Raw genomic sequence first — 16,324 nt, forward strand, 5'->3', positions numbered from 1 at the left:
GTTTCATAGTCCCCTGCTCGAACTCGTTCGGCGGGGACAACAATCCTTTCTGTGCCAGGGACTTAAGACAGTATGTACAACACTATGGGGTTTTCTGTGTCAATCAGTACTGAAAGCACAGGAAGGGTTAACAGAAAACTGAGGCCCACCTGTGGTCCTTGCTCCCTCTGCTTCAGCTTCCTCATGATGGTGGTCCCTGGAGCCACATTGCTGGATTTCTCCTGGACTGCCTTCTCCTTCCTGGCGAGCTCCTCCGCCGAGGGCGCCTCAGTGAACGGTCTCTCCGTCAGAGACTCCGAGACTTGGGGGATGAGAATATGAGAGATAGAGTATGACTGGTGAAATAGGATGCTTTGCTGGCATACATCACCCAAATTGTAATTTTTCAACTCTACACTTGAAGTCCTTGACTTAAATTGAAACATAGAAACCTGAAATCATACTTAGGATACTGAGATGAATATATGTGAGAGTATCAGTGGTGTAATAGGACACTTTGCAGGTGTACATCATTTCTCATAAATTATAAGTTTCCATCTTTATACCTGAAGTCTTTCACTCACACTGAAACTGAAAATCTTATGTTAATCTTTAATCTCTAACCACAATTTACAATCTCAAATCTCTAGATCCAGAAATGAAATGAAACTTAAGTTTCTGGGCAGCTGCTTTTGCCAAAGAAATTTGGCAAATATCCATTCTTCAACTTGTGCTCGTGAGGAAAGACAGTTCAGTCTTAGCTGAAGATTTCATGTCACAGAAACCAAGACAAGTTTCGGTTGACCAGCTCTTACTTTTTTCCAACTTCGAAGAAACAAATGACCTTACCATGGACTCCACCAGCAATGAAAGGGTGGTAGAGGAGCTGAGGCCAAGAGAGCCGATGTTTGGCCGTCTTCGTCAGCAGGCCTTGAAGGAAATCCTGCAAATTGGACATTTGCAGAACAAAAACAAATTTAAGTGTGACATATGTCTTCATTTCTGTATTCACCTTTTTTTTAAATATTTGTGAAAACAAACATATTGACACTGTACAATTAGAAGCATTTGCAGCATGAAACTTTCCGAAGTCTGGGTTAATGGCCTTTTTCCACTGCACGAAACTTACATGAATTGCAGACCATGAAAGAATTAAGAGTATACTGTATGTACTGGATTGTGTAGACAAAAACTTGTGCCTGCATTTTCCGTTCGAGAATATTCACGAAAGTTTCACTCACATGAAGATTTCCTGTTTAACAATACGTCTTGATTACATGAAATCTTAGCACCTTAAAGCTCATTCACATTAACACACACATAAAAAAAAATAATAATATTTAAACCCAAGGAGAAATATGTAACTTGAAAGCAACTGCTCAACAAAATGTTGTGGGAAACTGCACAAATGACGTGCCAGCTGAGACTGAGTGTCAGTAAATCCCCCAACATGGTGTCACGTGTGCACATTGTATGTGCTGTCCAAGTCATATGACTGAGTGGTCATGTGACTGGCAGGCACATCATGTGAGAGTGACATGGCAGTTCTCTCTCTCTCTCTCTTTTTTTTTTTTTAGTAACAAAAGTATATTGACCAAAAAACTAAGCAGCATTCAAAATGTGCATTTTCTTATCTCCAAGTTTGAATTTCAGTTTGTTTATCCAAGAGAGGGAGTACAAACATGTTATATGTGTGTATTTCAAGTGACTTTTTGCAGACTCAAAATTGAAACTGGCAGTAAATTGACATCTGTAATGTAAGCCTGCTACTTCTGGGGAGGATTCAACTCACCTTGAAATCAGGATTCATGTTCTTGGGCCACTTGACAGGATCCTGTAAATGTCAGAGAGAAAAAGAAATGAGTACAAATGTTTTGAAAGAGGAACCTTGCTATAAAAAGGATCTATTAATCATGATAATCATGTTATTATATCAAGCTTCTCACTATATAGGGGTACAAAATCAAGGAGATATAAAAGAGCTGGGACCAAAAAAATCATCTTGTTATAGGAACATTATGATACACTAAACTCTTTGAATAACAAGGTTCTACTGTACATATCATTGTAGTGTATTGGAAAAGATTGTGAGATTTATTGAAAAATGCTGAAGATATTGCAAAATTTTTCAGTGAAAAACATTTGTTTATATTCTTCAGTTTCAAATCATCATTTCAAGATGCTCTACATATTTCCTTGTCTGCCTCACAAGCAAACAGAATTTGAAAGGCAATCATTTAATTTGCCAACTGGGTAAACATAAGACATAGCTAACTTCAAGCATCTGCTGGATGTTGGTTTGTTGCAAATTATATCCAATATATTTGGTCAACGCTGAACATATGTCATGTACTAGTACAATTTGGAGCTTTGACAGATCATGTGTCTTTGAGAAGTGTCAAATATCCCAGAACATAAAAGAAAAGAAACAAGGAAATAATGGTGCTAAAATTGATCACCTTAATGATGAGGCTGACAAGCTGAAAGATGCTGTTGGTGTAAAAAGGGGGCGTGCCTACAAACAGCTCATAGAGGATACAGCCTAGAGACCAGAGGTCTGCTGTGTGGTCATACGGCTTCTCTTCAACCAGCTCCGGTGCCATGTAAAGAGGTGTGCCCTGCAAATGAAATCAAACAAGCTGGTACATGGCATCTTACTACAGGCTTCTTACTATCTTTGACTGACAATCTCTTGGCTTAGACATAAACATAATGCTACATGTCATTTTCTTCTTTTCTCTACCAACACTGGTGATTTGTTATAAAAAGGGATGTACCAGTACCTTTTCAATGACCCAAGTTAGCTTGCAGCATGGCATACATCAGAAGCTTTTTACCACAACTAAGAAGTTAAGTGTTCTCCTGATTAGACAAGAAACACAGGCACGGCCGCCTACTTCTGGAAGATTATGATGAACATACCAATGCAGAGTAAATTATATATTGTGAGGTTCAAAATTGTATATTGGTTTAACAAGGGGAAAAAAAATCATTCATTATAAGCATGATTAATCAATTTATAGGAAAATGCAAAATGCTAAACACACATTGTCATATTTTTTATTAGACCTCCCCCTCCCCAATATGTACTGTACAGTCATACTAGTTGGCAGTTGTACTCAGTAATAATGAGCAAAAGGTTTAACCCATAGACGATGAGTCCCGAGTATACTCGGGCAGGTGTCTATGGGAAATGCATGTTGTAGTAAAATCAGCCCGTCCTCAATGAAGTTAATCTTCATTTTGGGGGATTTCTTGAATAATCATCACAATAATATCTAAATGGTCAAATCACTTTAAAATTTCCCACGGGAAAGTTTCCACTTTTTCAGTATTCCTTCTTCTTCCATGACTGCACCCACCTTGATGGACGTGAGGACCAGCGTGTTGATGCTCATGGCCCGAGCGAAGCCAAAGTCACACAGCTTGACCACACCTCCTTTGCCCAAGAGAATGTTCTGTGGCTTCATGTCTCGATGGAGGATACGATGGGAGTGGAGGTAATACAGGGCGGCAACCAGCTGACACGCAATCACCCTCACCTACAGATAGAGGGCAGTATTGACAACATAATACACTGGTAATCATTTCAATAAATTACTGGTACCAGGGATCAGTTTGCACTTATTTAAAGGAGAATATATATGTGGATCGAGGATAACAGTGTTATTAGAAGAACACATCAGCAAAGTTGGAGAAAATTCAGATAATCTGTTTTAAAGTTATGAATTCTTAAAGTTTAAATGCGGCCATCGCTTAATGAAAAGACTACAACATTGTGTGATGTCATGTATGGATAATGATACATAGAAAAATCTAACATATTTTCACTTTTCTAGCATAACTAAAGAGCAACTGACTTACCTCTTTCAGAAAGCAGGGGGAATGATATTACCCTTAACATATGTCAGTAACATGTTGAGGGAATGTGTACTTTTCATACAAAATTTTTATGATATTCTCTTTATAGTTTCTTTATATCATTCTCATGTGTGACATCATGACCTGGTGTAGTCTTCTTTTCCAGCAATGGTGCCACTGAAACTTTAAAAATTCATAAATTTTCAATGGATCGTCTGATTTTTGTCAAACTTTGCTAATGTGTTGTACTAATATTGCTGCATTCACTTAATGCACAGTATGAATATTTGGGTTTCATTCTCCTTTAATGTATTCTTCCAATAATAATCACAATATGCTATCAATAGGCACAATTTTTCTTCAGTTTTTCAATCACAATAGCAGCAAATGAGTTGGGAGTACTTTCTACATGCCATGTACTGTAATAAATGGTTTCACACAATAAACAGGACCCTAGTCTTACACCTAAAAATGCAAAGCACAAAAAGCTGACAATAATTCCTGTACCTGTTCCTCCGGCAGATTACCATCGTCCTCCAATATCTGGAAGAGCTCACCCTCTGCATAGTCCGTTACTGCAACAACCTAGAGTGACAGAGAGACACATGGAATCAATTACTTTATGCACATGTCTATGAAGGGCCATACAGTCAACCTTGCATATTAAAGTTGAATCTTACTAGCCTGAAGAAATAGCTTCAACTTAAAATCAATAGAATATAAAGAGAAGAGGACTTGAAAAGACCTCCAACGTAGGCGATTATTCGACTTATGCCAGGTCGACTTAAGCAAGGTTGACTGTATATCATTTTGTGTGTGAAAAGGCACTATCAACATAATGACACACATATGTGAAAATGGTGTCATGAGCATCTTCTCTCTGTCAACGGTTCACTGTGTTATTGCTTAAATACACCACATGAGCTTTACCTTGGTCAGACGAGGGGTGAACATGATATACTAACAGGGGTTTCGCTTTAGAGACACCTGAAATATTGAATTGTAAGATTCACAAATTCTCTGCAAAAATCCAGCACAATTGTCTAACGTGTTTACATATAATTTGCAGTTAGTTGGAAACATTGTAGGAATGTCACTGAAACCCAAGGTTCCAGTGATTTACAAAAATAAATGACAGTATTTTGTACCTAGATCCATCAGGCCAGGTCACTAATACTGTAAAAGTGGATATTTTCGCGTGACTAATTTTTCGCGCTTGGCTGGGTCGGAAGAGTTTCGCGTGTTTTTAATTCCGCGGAATCAAGACATCGCGCACAGGCACATATGGCAAGCAAAAATATTCGCGTGCTGTTATTTTTGCGCTAGTTTCTGGTTGCGCGAAATGCGCGAAAATTTGAACACCGCGAAAATTTCCACTTTTACAGTAGTTAGCTCCTTCTGTATGTTTTCTTAACAAAAGCTACACCCACAAACATTTAAACTTGTCTAAGTTTGCCTGACCATGCAACAACTGAATTAATGCAGGCAAACAAGATTTCTGTGACACAGATAAGACTGAGAGAAACAAGTGAAATACAACTAATTGAAAAAATAATAATGGCCAAAAGTATCATGCTCATGTCAAAGTTTTGCCTCTAAACACCAAGATATCATCCAGGGCTTTACGTTTGTACGTGTACATACACAGCTGATTTTAATGGCTTAGCATCAGCTAGCACAATTTCTTGGTACACAACCAGCTGCCCTTTTTTTTTTTTGAATGATATTACTCCTGAACTGAAGCAAGTGTTGACAGTTACAAATGCTTTAAAGTGTTTTATAACTAGAGAGCTGCCACGACAAAGAATGATAATAGATTCTATAGACTCTGTATTTTGAGTTTCCCCTTAACATGTCAAACATAATTGTCCCCTACTCACATCCTTATCTGTCTCAAACGTGTCCAGCATCTCAATGATGTTTGGGTGGTGCATCCCTTTCATGATCTCAATCTCTTTCCGGAGACTGTCAAGCTCTTTGTCACTACGTCCCAGCTTAGGGATGAACTTCAGGGCCACAATCTGTCGACAAGGACAGCAATGATACGGCAACCATTATTATGATGATGATGGTGATGGTGATGGTGATGATAATGATGATAATGATAATAATAATAACATCAATAACAATAATATGTTACTCCCATTAATTGCAGTATATTAATCATTATCATTGATATCATCATTATGATCCATCATTATCATTTTATATTGTTATAATTATTATTATTATCATTATTATTATTATCATTATTATTATTAGTAGTAGTAGTAGTAGTATTCTCATCATCATCATAATCACCATCATCATCATCATCATCATCATAATCATCATCATCATCATTATTTTTATTACTAATATTAATTTGCCAACATGACTCTTAAATTTCAGAAAGAATTCATGAACAAACCTTGCCGGTATATTTCTTCCTCCCTCTATAAACCTTTCCAAAGGAACCCTCTCCAATGAGTTCCAGTACGTGGTAGTTCTCCATGATGCTTTGAATTTGACAAGCAAACCTGAGGGGAAAAAAAACAAAACAAAACAGAGAATACATACTGATCAATTGTTGATTGACACAGAAAAGACAAAGAGCACTTGTGATTCTCCTGGAATGAAAGTAGACGGGGTCCCATACACAATCTGCAAAACGGGCAAACTTTAGTTACAAATGTAGACCTTCGTATAGCTGACAGGCCTACCTGGGTAACATAATTTACCAAATCTTTCTCCAGCCATGGCTTTCTGTATGGCAGTTGCCAGTGCAGTGTTTGTAGTGGCTCAATACGTTTAACGTTAGAGCTGGGCACACTGGCCATCTGCCACACTGATTACAAATACAGCTGTACAAATTACAATGAAATGATTCTCTCTAGATTCTACATTGCGTCTAGTATAATGTTTCACCACACCACACCACACCACACTGACATTTAGTCATGCCTGGACATGATACTGAGTGATGACAGCAATGCAATGCACAGTGAACATTCTGAAGATTGTGAAGACTCACTTTCGGCATTACATTAATTCTGGCTAATCGTGTCTACGGACATCTTGCTTGACAGCGAGTTGTCCATTTGGCACTGACTGACTGAGTCCTAGCGTGGCCATGATGGCCACGGACTGGCACTGAATGTTTTTGACTCTTCAGGAGTAACGTTAGTAGACACGACTACGACTTCAGTGTAGGTAGGTCCGGTCTTCAGTCTAACATTAACAATAACATTACCATGATTACTATTAGTAAGTGTTTGCAGATCATTTTGACATTAACCAACATTCATAACAGAGCAGTTATTTTACACCACGTCACCAGGGCCAGGCCAGTAAATTTAACCATATCTGATACTACTATCGGCCTATCTAACGCGTAGCCAATCATTATCAGCTGGCAAGCGGTCTCCCCTCTATCTGTTGTACACAGGCTATGGGGAATAAACCGAGGTGTAACGTTAGAGACATCTAGATCCAATCTAGAATGGGGTCGGGCTAACTCGGCCCACGGGACATCTCGTCCCACCCGTCGAGGGTGGGCCGAGTTGTCCCACTCGTTGGTATCGATAGTGATCGTGAGCGCTCGTCTGTCTTTCGAGTTTATTTCGTCTTTATGACGTCTTTTCTAACCGTAATTTTCATGGAATTGTGCTTAGTGGTTTCTGTAAAGAATATTTGCCAACTTTTGGGGGATACAACGACGTAAAAATGAAATTTCAGACGTTTTTATCGCGGTTCGCGATCCCCATAGGTTCACGTTCATTTCGCGCGGTGGGCTAACTCGGCCCAGCTAAGTTTTAGCTGTTGTTTTGTCAGTAAATCTCTGTAGAAATATCAATTTTATCATGTATGAAGGTGTATTCAGGGTTCCTTCAACTAATTTCATCTTCTAGGGAATTTAATTTTGCACATGTTTGGTGAAATGTTGGATATTTGTTCGCATGATTTCATCTTTGCCGTATAGCACCGCACCGGTATCGCCACCAGCAGCTCGCTCACGCATCACTGTGGCAGAGCTGAGCAGCGCCATGCCCACTCTCGGCGAGGCACGGGGCGGCGCGGGGCACAGAGGGAGCAGCCAGCCACTCCGTACCCGTATCCCCAGTAGAGAAGAAATCAAATTATGTAGCAGATCATTCGATGTGAACTACATGAAGGTCAATATATGCATTTGATTTTAACTGTTAAATGTTTTGTTGTTGCTGTTGTTGTTGCTGATTTTATGTATAGATCTGCGTTCTACTCAAAAGTTATTTCTGTCCAATAAATGTTACCTTTTTTCTTAATAAAAACAAACAAGCAAAAGTCAAGGGGTGAGTCTGTTTATGGGCATTACCGTGGAAATTAATAAATTGTTTGATATCCAGTGGTCAGTTATTTGACCTGTAGATATGGACGGTTTGGTTGAATGGTTGATATCATGAAACCGGTAATGAAATGTAGTGCTAGCTAGATTGGCCTTGTTTATGATTGTAGGGCCTACCTTTTGTGTGTACTTTCAAAAATAAAAAGGAATTGTTTTTGTTTTGATGACATTGCCATTTTTGCCATGGGAATCCTTACCCTAATTCAAGAGAAAAATCCTCTGCCACCTGTACCTGCACGATAATGGCCAACCGTCAAGTTCATTTTCTTTTTTTTTACGCAAAAAACAATAAAACAAAACAAAACAAAAAATCCATTGTGTATTATGTTCACCATGGGCCTAGTTATTGGAATGAACTTCCCAATATGCTGCACCGCACCACCTTCTTTTAAACATACTCTTACAGTCTTAGGCTGCGTTCACATAGGAGTATACTATTCGGGTATACGGTGCTCGTTTTCGAGGGCACACAAATATAGCTTGAATCGAACGACAGGATTTCCTAACACCGGTTCACATAAGAGGGCACTATTCGAAAATGCCGAATAGCATAGAATAGTATGGTGGGAATCGTGCTTGTTCGATTTTCGAACAGCGTATACCATTTCTCGTTTATGAAATGATGACGATTTTGGTCTCAATTTGCCCTTTAACAAAAATAAGCATGTAGACTGACATTCTGATGCAGTTTAGAAATTTTTAATAAGTTTGCTGGGATGGTTGTGTACGAGGAAGAAATCCGGATGGTGCAGGTGATGGTGTACTGGGTCGACTTGACGGCGCATAGCGAATAGCGAATAGCAAATACCGTATACCGAATACTTCTATGTGAACGCAAGGCTGCGTTCACATAGAAGTATTTGGTATTCGCTATTCGCTATTCGGGCACAGAGTACACCATCACCCGCACCGTCAACTCACCATCCCATGCAGTGAGGATTTCTTCCTCCTACATCCCAGTAAATCTTATTAACAATTTCTAAACTGCATCAGAATGTCAGTCTACATGCTTATTTTTGCTAAAGGGCAAATCCAGACCAAAAGTGTCATTATTTCATAAACGAGAGACGGTATACGCTGCAAGAAAATCGAACAAGCTCGATTCCCACTTTGCTATACTTTTCGCAGCTATTCGGTACTTTCGAATAGTGTCCTCCTATGTGAAGTGGTGTGAGGAAATCCTATCGTTCGATTCAAGCTATTCGCGTGCCCTCGAAAAACGAGCCCGAATACCCGAATAGTATACTTCTATGTGAACGCAGCCTTAAAGCAACATCTTATTAGCAGCTACAGCACGCAAGTGCATATCGGGTACCTGGTAGTAAACTTGTTGCTTTTTTTCCTTGTCTATTCTTCTACTCCGGAGGGATCCTAACCAGGAATGCAGGTATTGATCAGCCTGCCTGTTAACATTCCACAAGTCCTTCATTATTGTACCTGATTTCAGAATTCTTGTACGTGGCAGCTTGCCGGTTACCATGGTCACACAGTCTGGTTCTAAGTAGGAGCCCTGCTGGAATGTGACTCCTGATGAGCTTATTCTCCATGTATAAGTTGCAGCTGAACAAACTTGCTGGTATGTATAGGCCCCATCATATTTCTAGTACCATAGCCCAATTCTAAACTCACCTTTGACTTCATGCTGAGACAGACTGCTGTACATTTTCATTTTGTCTGTACTATTTTCATGAGAAATATGAAAATACATGTAAATTGAAATTGAAATTGAGAGTAACAGGAATGGAAGAGACCAACTAAAATGTAAAAACCCAACTCACTATGACTACAAATGAAAATAAACTGGACGAACGTGTCAACAAGCTGAGGTGAGAACTTATTTCTTCTTTTTCTATGTCACTGTCGAACATCCCAATGTAGTGGCCGACTGGACAAGGGAAGTTAAGTTCGGACTACCGAACTTAATATGGAATGTTAAACAAAAGAGTAGGTGTGGTGTGAAAGGGATGAACACATGAATGGGAAAGGAATGAGGGCGATAAAAAGAAACGGCATACAGGTCAATGAGAATGTGTGTCAACCTATGAACCTATACAATTACAAACTGAACAAAATATAATGATCTGAGATTGAAAAGAATGAAATAGCCAAGAAGCTCAACAAATTCAAGTTTGCTGTCTTACCGTGGGCCTACATAATAGCAGGCCATCATAATACAATTTTAGGCGCAGGTAAGAAAAAATGTGAAATATTAGCAAATGTTAAGCTTTGTCGAAAGTTATAGGTGTTACAAAAAAAAAAATCCCACTTTTGATCTTTAATGCAATGTAGTTCCAAAACTAGCACTACATTACAATCTCAGAGCTTACCTGGTCATATTTTCCCCTACCAGGCCCTACTACTACTTGCAGTATCCATCCTGCACAAGTCTGCATGCAATTCAATACCACAGAGTTTACTGCTGGTCTATCCTGCCAGAGAAGTAATACCTGGTACTTGGGCGTAAAAGAAAGAAAGAACATACATGTACTAATGTAAAATTAATTTCAGGGCCAATAGTATTCATTGTTAGTAGCAAGGTGCAGTCTATATGACAATTCAATGATAAAGTGATGTTAGGTTGCTACATAGATGTACTTTGATCACAATGTAATTTACTATTGCTTTATCTGCTGCTTTCGTTACAAGGTTATATATTCCATTCATTTCAGTACCGGTATAACAGTATTTCTTCAAATTCATGAAATTCTTCCGTCGAGATGTTTTTTAATGCAAGTGATTGACAAATTGCCCTACATCGATGTAATAATTATCTCTATAAAATCATCATATTTACATAAACATTTATATCGATGTACGTGTAGGGCAATTTGTCAATCATTAGCAGTAACAACAGTATTTCTGTTAGCAATTATAGTACATTGAATAAATATCACTTTGAAAACCGACTTCACCATAGTACTAGTAAATCATTTCAGACACAAAAAAAGTGACATTTTCACATATTAAAACTCGTATTATTTCACAAATGTTACATATTCGTAAATTAAGGAGCAGTGTCCCAACATAGCGAATAGTGTCATCTGAGTCACGTGATAATTGCCAACAATACAGCATGCATCCAAATCGTTATTTTATGTGTGTGTTGTGTGTGTGTGTTTTTTTTAATTCAGTATCAATCATTGATAATAATAATAACGCTGATGCTGGGGGATAGACAGAAAAACAGCAAAATGACAACTGCAAACTGCATGAGGTTGGAATACATATTATTGAGTCATCCTGGAAAAAAAATATCAGAAAAAAATAAAAGACAAAAAAAAAAAAAAAAAATCAGAAAAAAAAAAGAGTCAAGCAACCCCCTATATGCCCAGCCTTTAGCAGAAACCCTTGCCCTTTCACCTTGGCATTTGCTGGCGGTAGCACACCAGCTCAGCCCAATTCACGCGACGTTGTAGCAAAACACAGTTGAGTTGAAACAAGTTGCTCCCTCTCTAGCTCTCAGCTCAAAGTTCAAGACAATGGATAGGAAAATGCCAACTGACTACTGCATAGAATTTAGTACTCACGCGAGAAAATTGGGAAGTGCAGCAAATGACGCCTTTTCCTCCAATTTCAACCACCGCCCGTATCCGTAGCGACGTTTACGGAGTGGCTGGCTGCTCCCTCTGTGCCGTTCGCGCCGCCCCATGCCTCGCCGAGAGTGGGCATGGGCATGGCGCTGCTCAGCTCTGCCACAGTGATGCGTGAGCGAGCTGCTGGTGGCGAGACCGGTGCGGTGCGGATACGGCAAAGATGAAATCATGCGAACAAATATCCAACATTTCACCAAACATGTGCAAAATTAAATTCCCTCGAAGATGAAATTAGTTGAAGGAACCCTGAATACACCTTCATACATGATAAAATTGATATTTTTACGGAGATTTACTGACAAAACAACAGCTAAAACTTAGCTGGGCCGAGTTAGCCCACCGCGCGAAATGAACGTGAACCTATGGGGATCGCGAACCGCGATAAAAACGTCTGAAATTTCACTTTTACGTCGTTGTATCCCCCAAAAGTTGGCAAATATTCTTTACAGAAACCACTGAGCACAATTCCATAAAAGTTACGGTTAAAAAAGACGTCACAAAGACAAAATAACCTCAAACACAGACAAGCGCTCACGAACACTATCGATACCAACGGGTGGGACAACTCGGCCCACCCTCGACGGGTGGGACGAGTTGTCCCGTGGGCCGAGTTAGCCCGGATCCTCTAGAATATGTCCATAACACTAACACTAACACTTAGTAACAGTAAACACGCATGTTCGTAAGCAAAAACTACAGTAAAAGGTGTTAATAAGGGCGTACACTTTCACTCAACTTACTCAAGACAAGGGTTGCGGCCATAACAAAATGATTTTGGTAGTATAAGTTTGGCACAGAGTCTTCTATAAATCGATCTAAACCTGGGCAGCTCGAGCTCCACGTCATTAGATTCTACGCAGCGACACACAACTTTACATGGATGGGACTGAGAGTAATTGTGCGATTCGTTTCTAATCAAATTCAAGTATAACCGAAATACAATCGACAGAATTCACATGCTTTACCTCAGATGAACCTAAATAAAGATGTCGGCTTTGAACTTCACATGTTCAGTGTGAATTTGGACTTGCTTCAGCGAAAGAGGTCAGGCGGTGAATTAATTTCCATGCCAACGACAAGCGGCAGAAATATGCCGCCGAATATTTTTGCTGTAGCCTAGTCTTTTTCCTCAGACCAATATTACCTCTCATGCGCAGGGCAGAAAATACGGTTGGGCTCTGATTCGATTATGCAGTTAGGATGGGAGAACATTTCATAGATGATTATATTAAGTTGTAGGGAAATAACTATGTAGAAAGTGGACAAAAATAAATATATTTTCTTATAAACATCGGTGAGCTTTCATTCGATAAAGAATATAATAATTCAACCAAAATCATGAATAAATAAATGATATGGATTGTGGGACTGCGTCATGATAAATGATAATAATAGTGGCTACTTGTATAGCGCACAGGTCCACCTCAGTTCGGTGTTCATGGCGCTTCAAAAAATGAAAAGATATACATGTATATACATATTCAAACTTGACAATAGGGAAGAAAATGGCAAACAACAAACAAACACATACCATCCAATATGTTCCGAACATTGTAGATTGCAATTATAGTCCTCATGTGTGAGAGGAACATATACATTCTCCCATTTCCTTTGCCCTCTTGGTGTCAAATCATTTCTTAACCAGGCTAGCAGTTTGTACATCTGCCTTGTTTTTGGATTACATATACTCTGATAATGCCTGGTGAGATGATGTTCTTGAGGAAGAAGTCGCAGAATCACATGGAGATTTGTCTGTGGTTTTTACAGATGTATACAAAACACACAAATTTGATGTAACGATGTCATCTGAACTTATTTAATCACAAACATCTAAACTAGAGTCCCCAGAGGACCCAAAGTGACGTACCTTTTGTGTGAATATTTGTGGTTTTTTATTTTTGGTTGTTCTTGTTTTTGTTTTTTAATTCACGCAACTGTGTGGATGACTCATGCACTCGTCAACTTAAGAAAGTCTGCTACACAGACTAGCACGCCTTCTGGCAACAGCTTCAAAGCCGAGGAGAAAAACACGCGATTACGATGCAGTCCTCTTATTATTTATCTTCTGCTTTCTCCATCTTTCCTTTTTTTTTAATCAGATTTCTTCTCCTTGTCTTTTAATTTCTTCCAGCATATTCTCTTTTTTCTCTCTTCTTTGCCTTGTTTCATTATCCTCAACATTATTTCTTTTTCTTTCTTTACATTGTCTTCTTCTTCTTTTTGTTCATGTTACTACCTATTTGTGGCATACTGTCCAGATATAAATACAGCCATGCAATACAAGCACACACACATACACACACACACACACACACACACACACACACACACACACACACACACACACAAACACTACATTATGTATAGATAGATAGATAGATAGATTCATAGGAATTGTACATGTATATCTATCTCTTTATCTCTTCATTAAACAATGCACATACTAAAGACAGCAGTTTGGAGGCCTACAAGCAAAAACAATTAAACAATAACTCAGAGAGTGGATTTATATGCCATATTGTGGATTCATCTCATTCATTATCCAAACTACAAATCAGCAAGACATTACTCTTCAATACATGTTTGCATTTCAAACCACAAGTTTATTGAGACAAGACATAAAATAAAAATTCAAATGCCAATGGGCAAATGCAAGACATGAACACATTTCAACGCATTTACATGTCCCTACAATGACAATTCAATTATAAAATGATAATTCTTCCTCAAAGGTAAAAAGTCCAGCAAAAATTAAACTGCTGCAGCAAAGATTAACAACTATCATGCCACAATGGAAAAGAAAGCAAATGAAGAGAAAATGAAAATATGTGATTCCTTGTTTCATAAACTTTGCAAAGGTATTCCCTTATGTCTTATTTATGACAAATTTTTGCATTTAGTTTGAGGTTGTTAACATGTCAACAGGGTACACTTGGTTCAATGTTGCTGTACAATGTAATAATAATGCTGTTTATTTTTGGTATCATTATTCTCTCCTAACTTTTGAAGTCTACCTTTTAATATCACCTTGAAACTGATTAAAATACCTTTAAAAAGTTATAGAGGTGGAGGACAATAAAACCCTTCTGTGTTCCAGACTTGGAAAATATAAAAATAAAACAGATTCAGCTCAAGAAGTAATGTTCGGCAGTGACAATTTTTGCTACCACAAATATCCTGCAACACAGTCAACTTTGCATTAAGGCATCCAACTATTAATTCATATCATACTGAATGACAACGTTTTCTATTCACAGGTTACAGGGTGGGGGCTGGGTGTCCTAACAGTAAGCACTTATCAAACATCTTTTGCAGAAACAAACTATGTTAGTTGAAGATTTCATTCAAAGACTATGAAGACAAGTAAGGAACCTACAACAGCACAGTATATGAAGGACCTTGACTTCTTCGGGGGAGGGGGAGGGGGATCTTCTACAGTAAAGGGAATTCCTGAACTCACAGACTTGGTAGGTATATACCTGATAAGACTGTCAACCATTCAATAGATGCTTCCTCATCAGGGGACTACAGTGAGAGACTGGTGAAAAAATTCAAAAATACACACGACTCCCATCCTAAAATTATGTTGGTATGTTCAGTAGCTATTCAAACTATGACATCATTTTTTTTGGTACAGATTGGGATTAAAAGGAAAAGAAAAGAGCAGGCCTGTGAGTCACAACTCGATTACCAGCCTTACAAAAAACTGTAGCTCGATTTTATATTTTTATAATGAAAGACAAAATGAATTTAGATGTAAAGCAAACATAGACATAACCATTGTTTCCCAAATGTGAGGTACATAGATTATCTAACATTCTCAAGATTTCAATTTGTAACTAACACAACTATTTCATGTAAATAAAATTGCGGAATTGTGCAGGAATTTTCATGTTTCATTACATGAATGATGGTACATACACCTGTCTCTCTCTCTCTCTCTCTCTCTTTAACCCGTTGAAGACTGATCTCAAGTATTCTCGCGCGGGGGTAAATGGGAAATGCGTGTTATAGGAAAATCAGGCCGTATTCCATGGGTTTAAGAAGGGTGAGGATAATTGGGTAACATGTGCAGAATTGGTTGCTGATACTAGAAGAGAGGAAGACAGGACAGACGGTGCTTTAGCCGAACATTACAAAGAACATGGAAAGAGATAAACACTGGTTTACTACAAAAACAGGTGTGTTTTTAAAGGTACAGTTAACCTTTGGGAGCAGTGATTAAAAAAAAAAAATCAAGATTTCGCATTATCACAAAACATCCTACCATATAACAATTTTGCAATAAATCCTAAAATATGAGATGATATCACTATTTTTGTCATTAACCCATAACTGTCGACAGTTTAGTGTAGAAACACTTTTATTATACATTTGTTGTTCACATTTTTTACATTTAACAATACTTAATATTGATCATACTGATTCAAATTTTTACATTGGTTGTTTCTATCCCCGTCTTACATTTTAGGACTATTTTGAAGCACTAAAGCTGGTTTTTTTGTTTCATCTGCAAATGGTAAATAAT

At 38.3% G+C, this 16,324-nt stretch overlaps 1 protein-coding gene across 1 annotated transcript in view; it reads right to left on the bottom strand.

Moving 5' to 3' along the window:
• The window catches only part of LOC139732977 (serine/threonine-protein kinase 36-like), a 37,640-nt gene extending 24,750 nt beyond the window's left edge, over positions 1-12,890 (bottom strand). Inside the window, exons 1-9 of the mRNA XM_071643813.1 lie at positions 12,762-12,890; positions 6,251-6,359; positions 5,721-5,861; positions 4,348-4,425; positions 3,342-3,521; positions 2,439-2,597; positions 1,772-1,813; positions 829-922; positions 150-301 (exon numbers count right to left, since the gene is read on the bottom strand). Coding sequence (XP_071499914.1) covers positions 150-301; positions 829-922; positions 1,772-1,813; positions 2,439-2,597; positions 3,342-3,521; positions 4,348-4,425; positions 5,721-5,861; positions 6,251-6,334 — 930 coding nt within the window. The 5' untranslated portion in view covers positions 6,335-6,359; positions 12,762-12,890. The remainder of the gene's footprint in view (positions 1-149; positions 302-828; positions 923-1,771; positions 1,814-2,438; positions 2,598-3,341; positions 3,522-4,347; positions 4,426-5,720; positions 5,862-6,250; positions 6,360-12,761) is intronic.
• Between the last annotated feature and the right edge of the window lie 3,434 nt (positions 12,891-16,324).

Source organism: Diadema antillarum, unplaced genomic scaffold (assembly GCF_040938485.1).
Source record: "Diadema antillarum isolate AM-2024a unplaced genomic scaffold, OU_Dant_1.0 seq00000459_RagTag, whole genome shotgun sequence".
Taxonomy (NCBI): Eukaryota; Metazoa; Echinodermata; class Echinoidea; order Diadematoida; family Diadematidae; genus Diadema; species Diadema antillarum.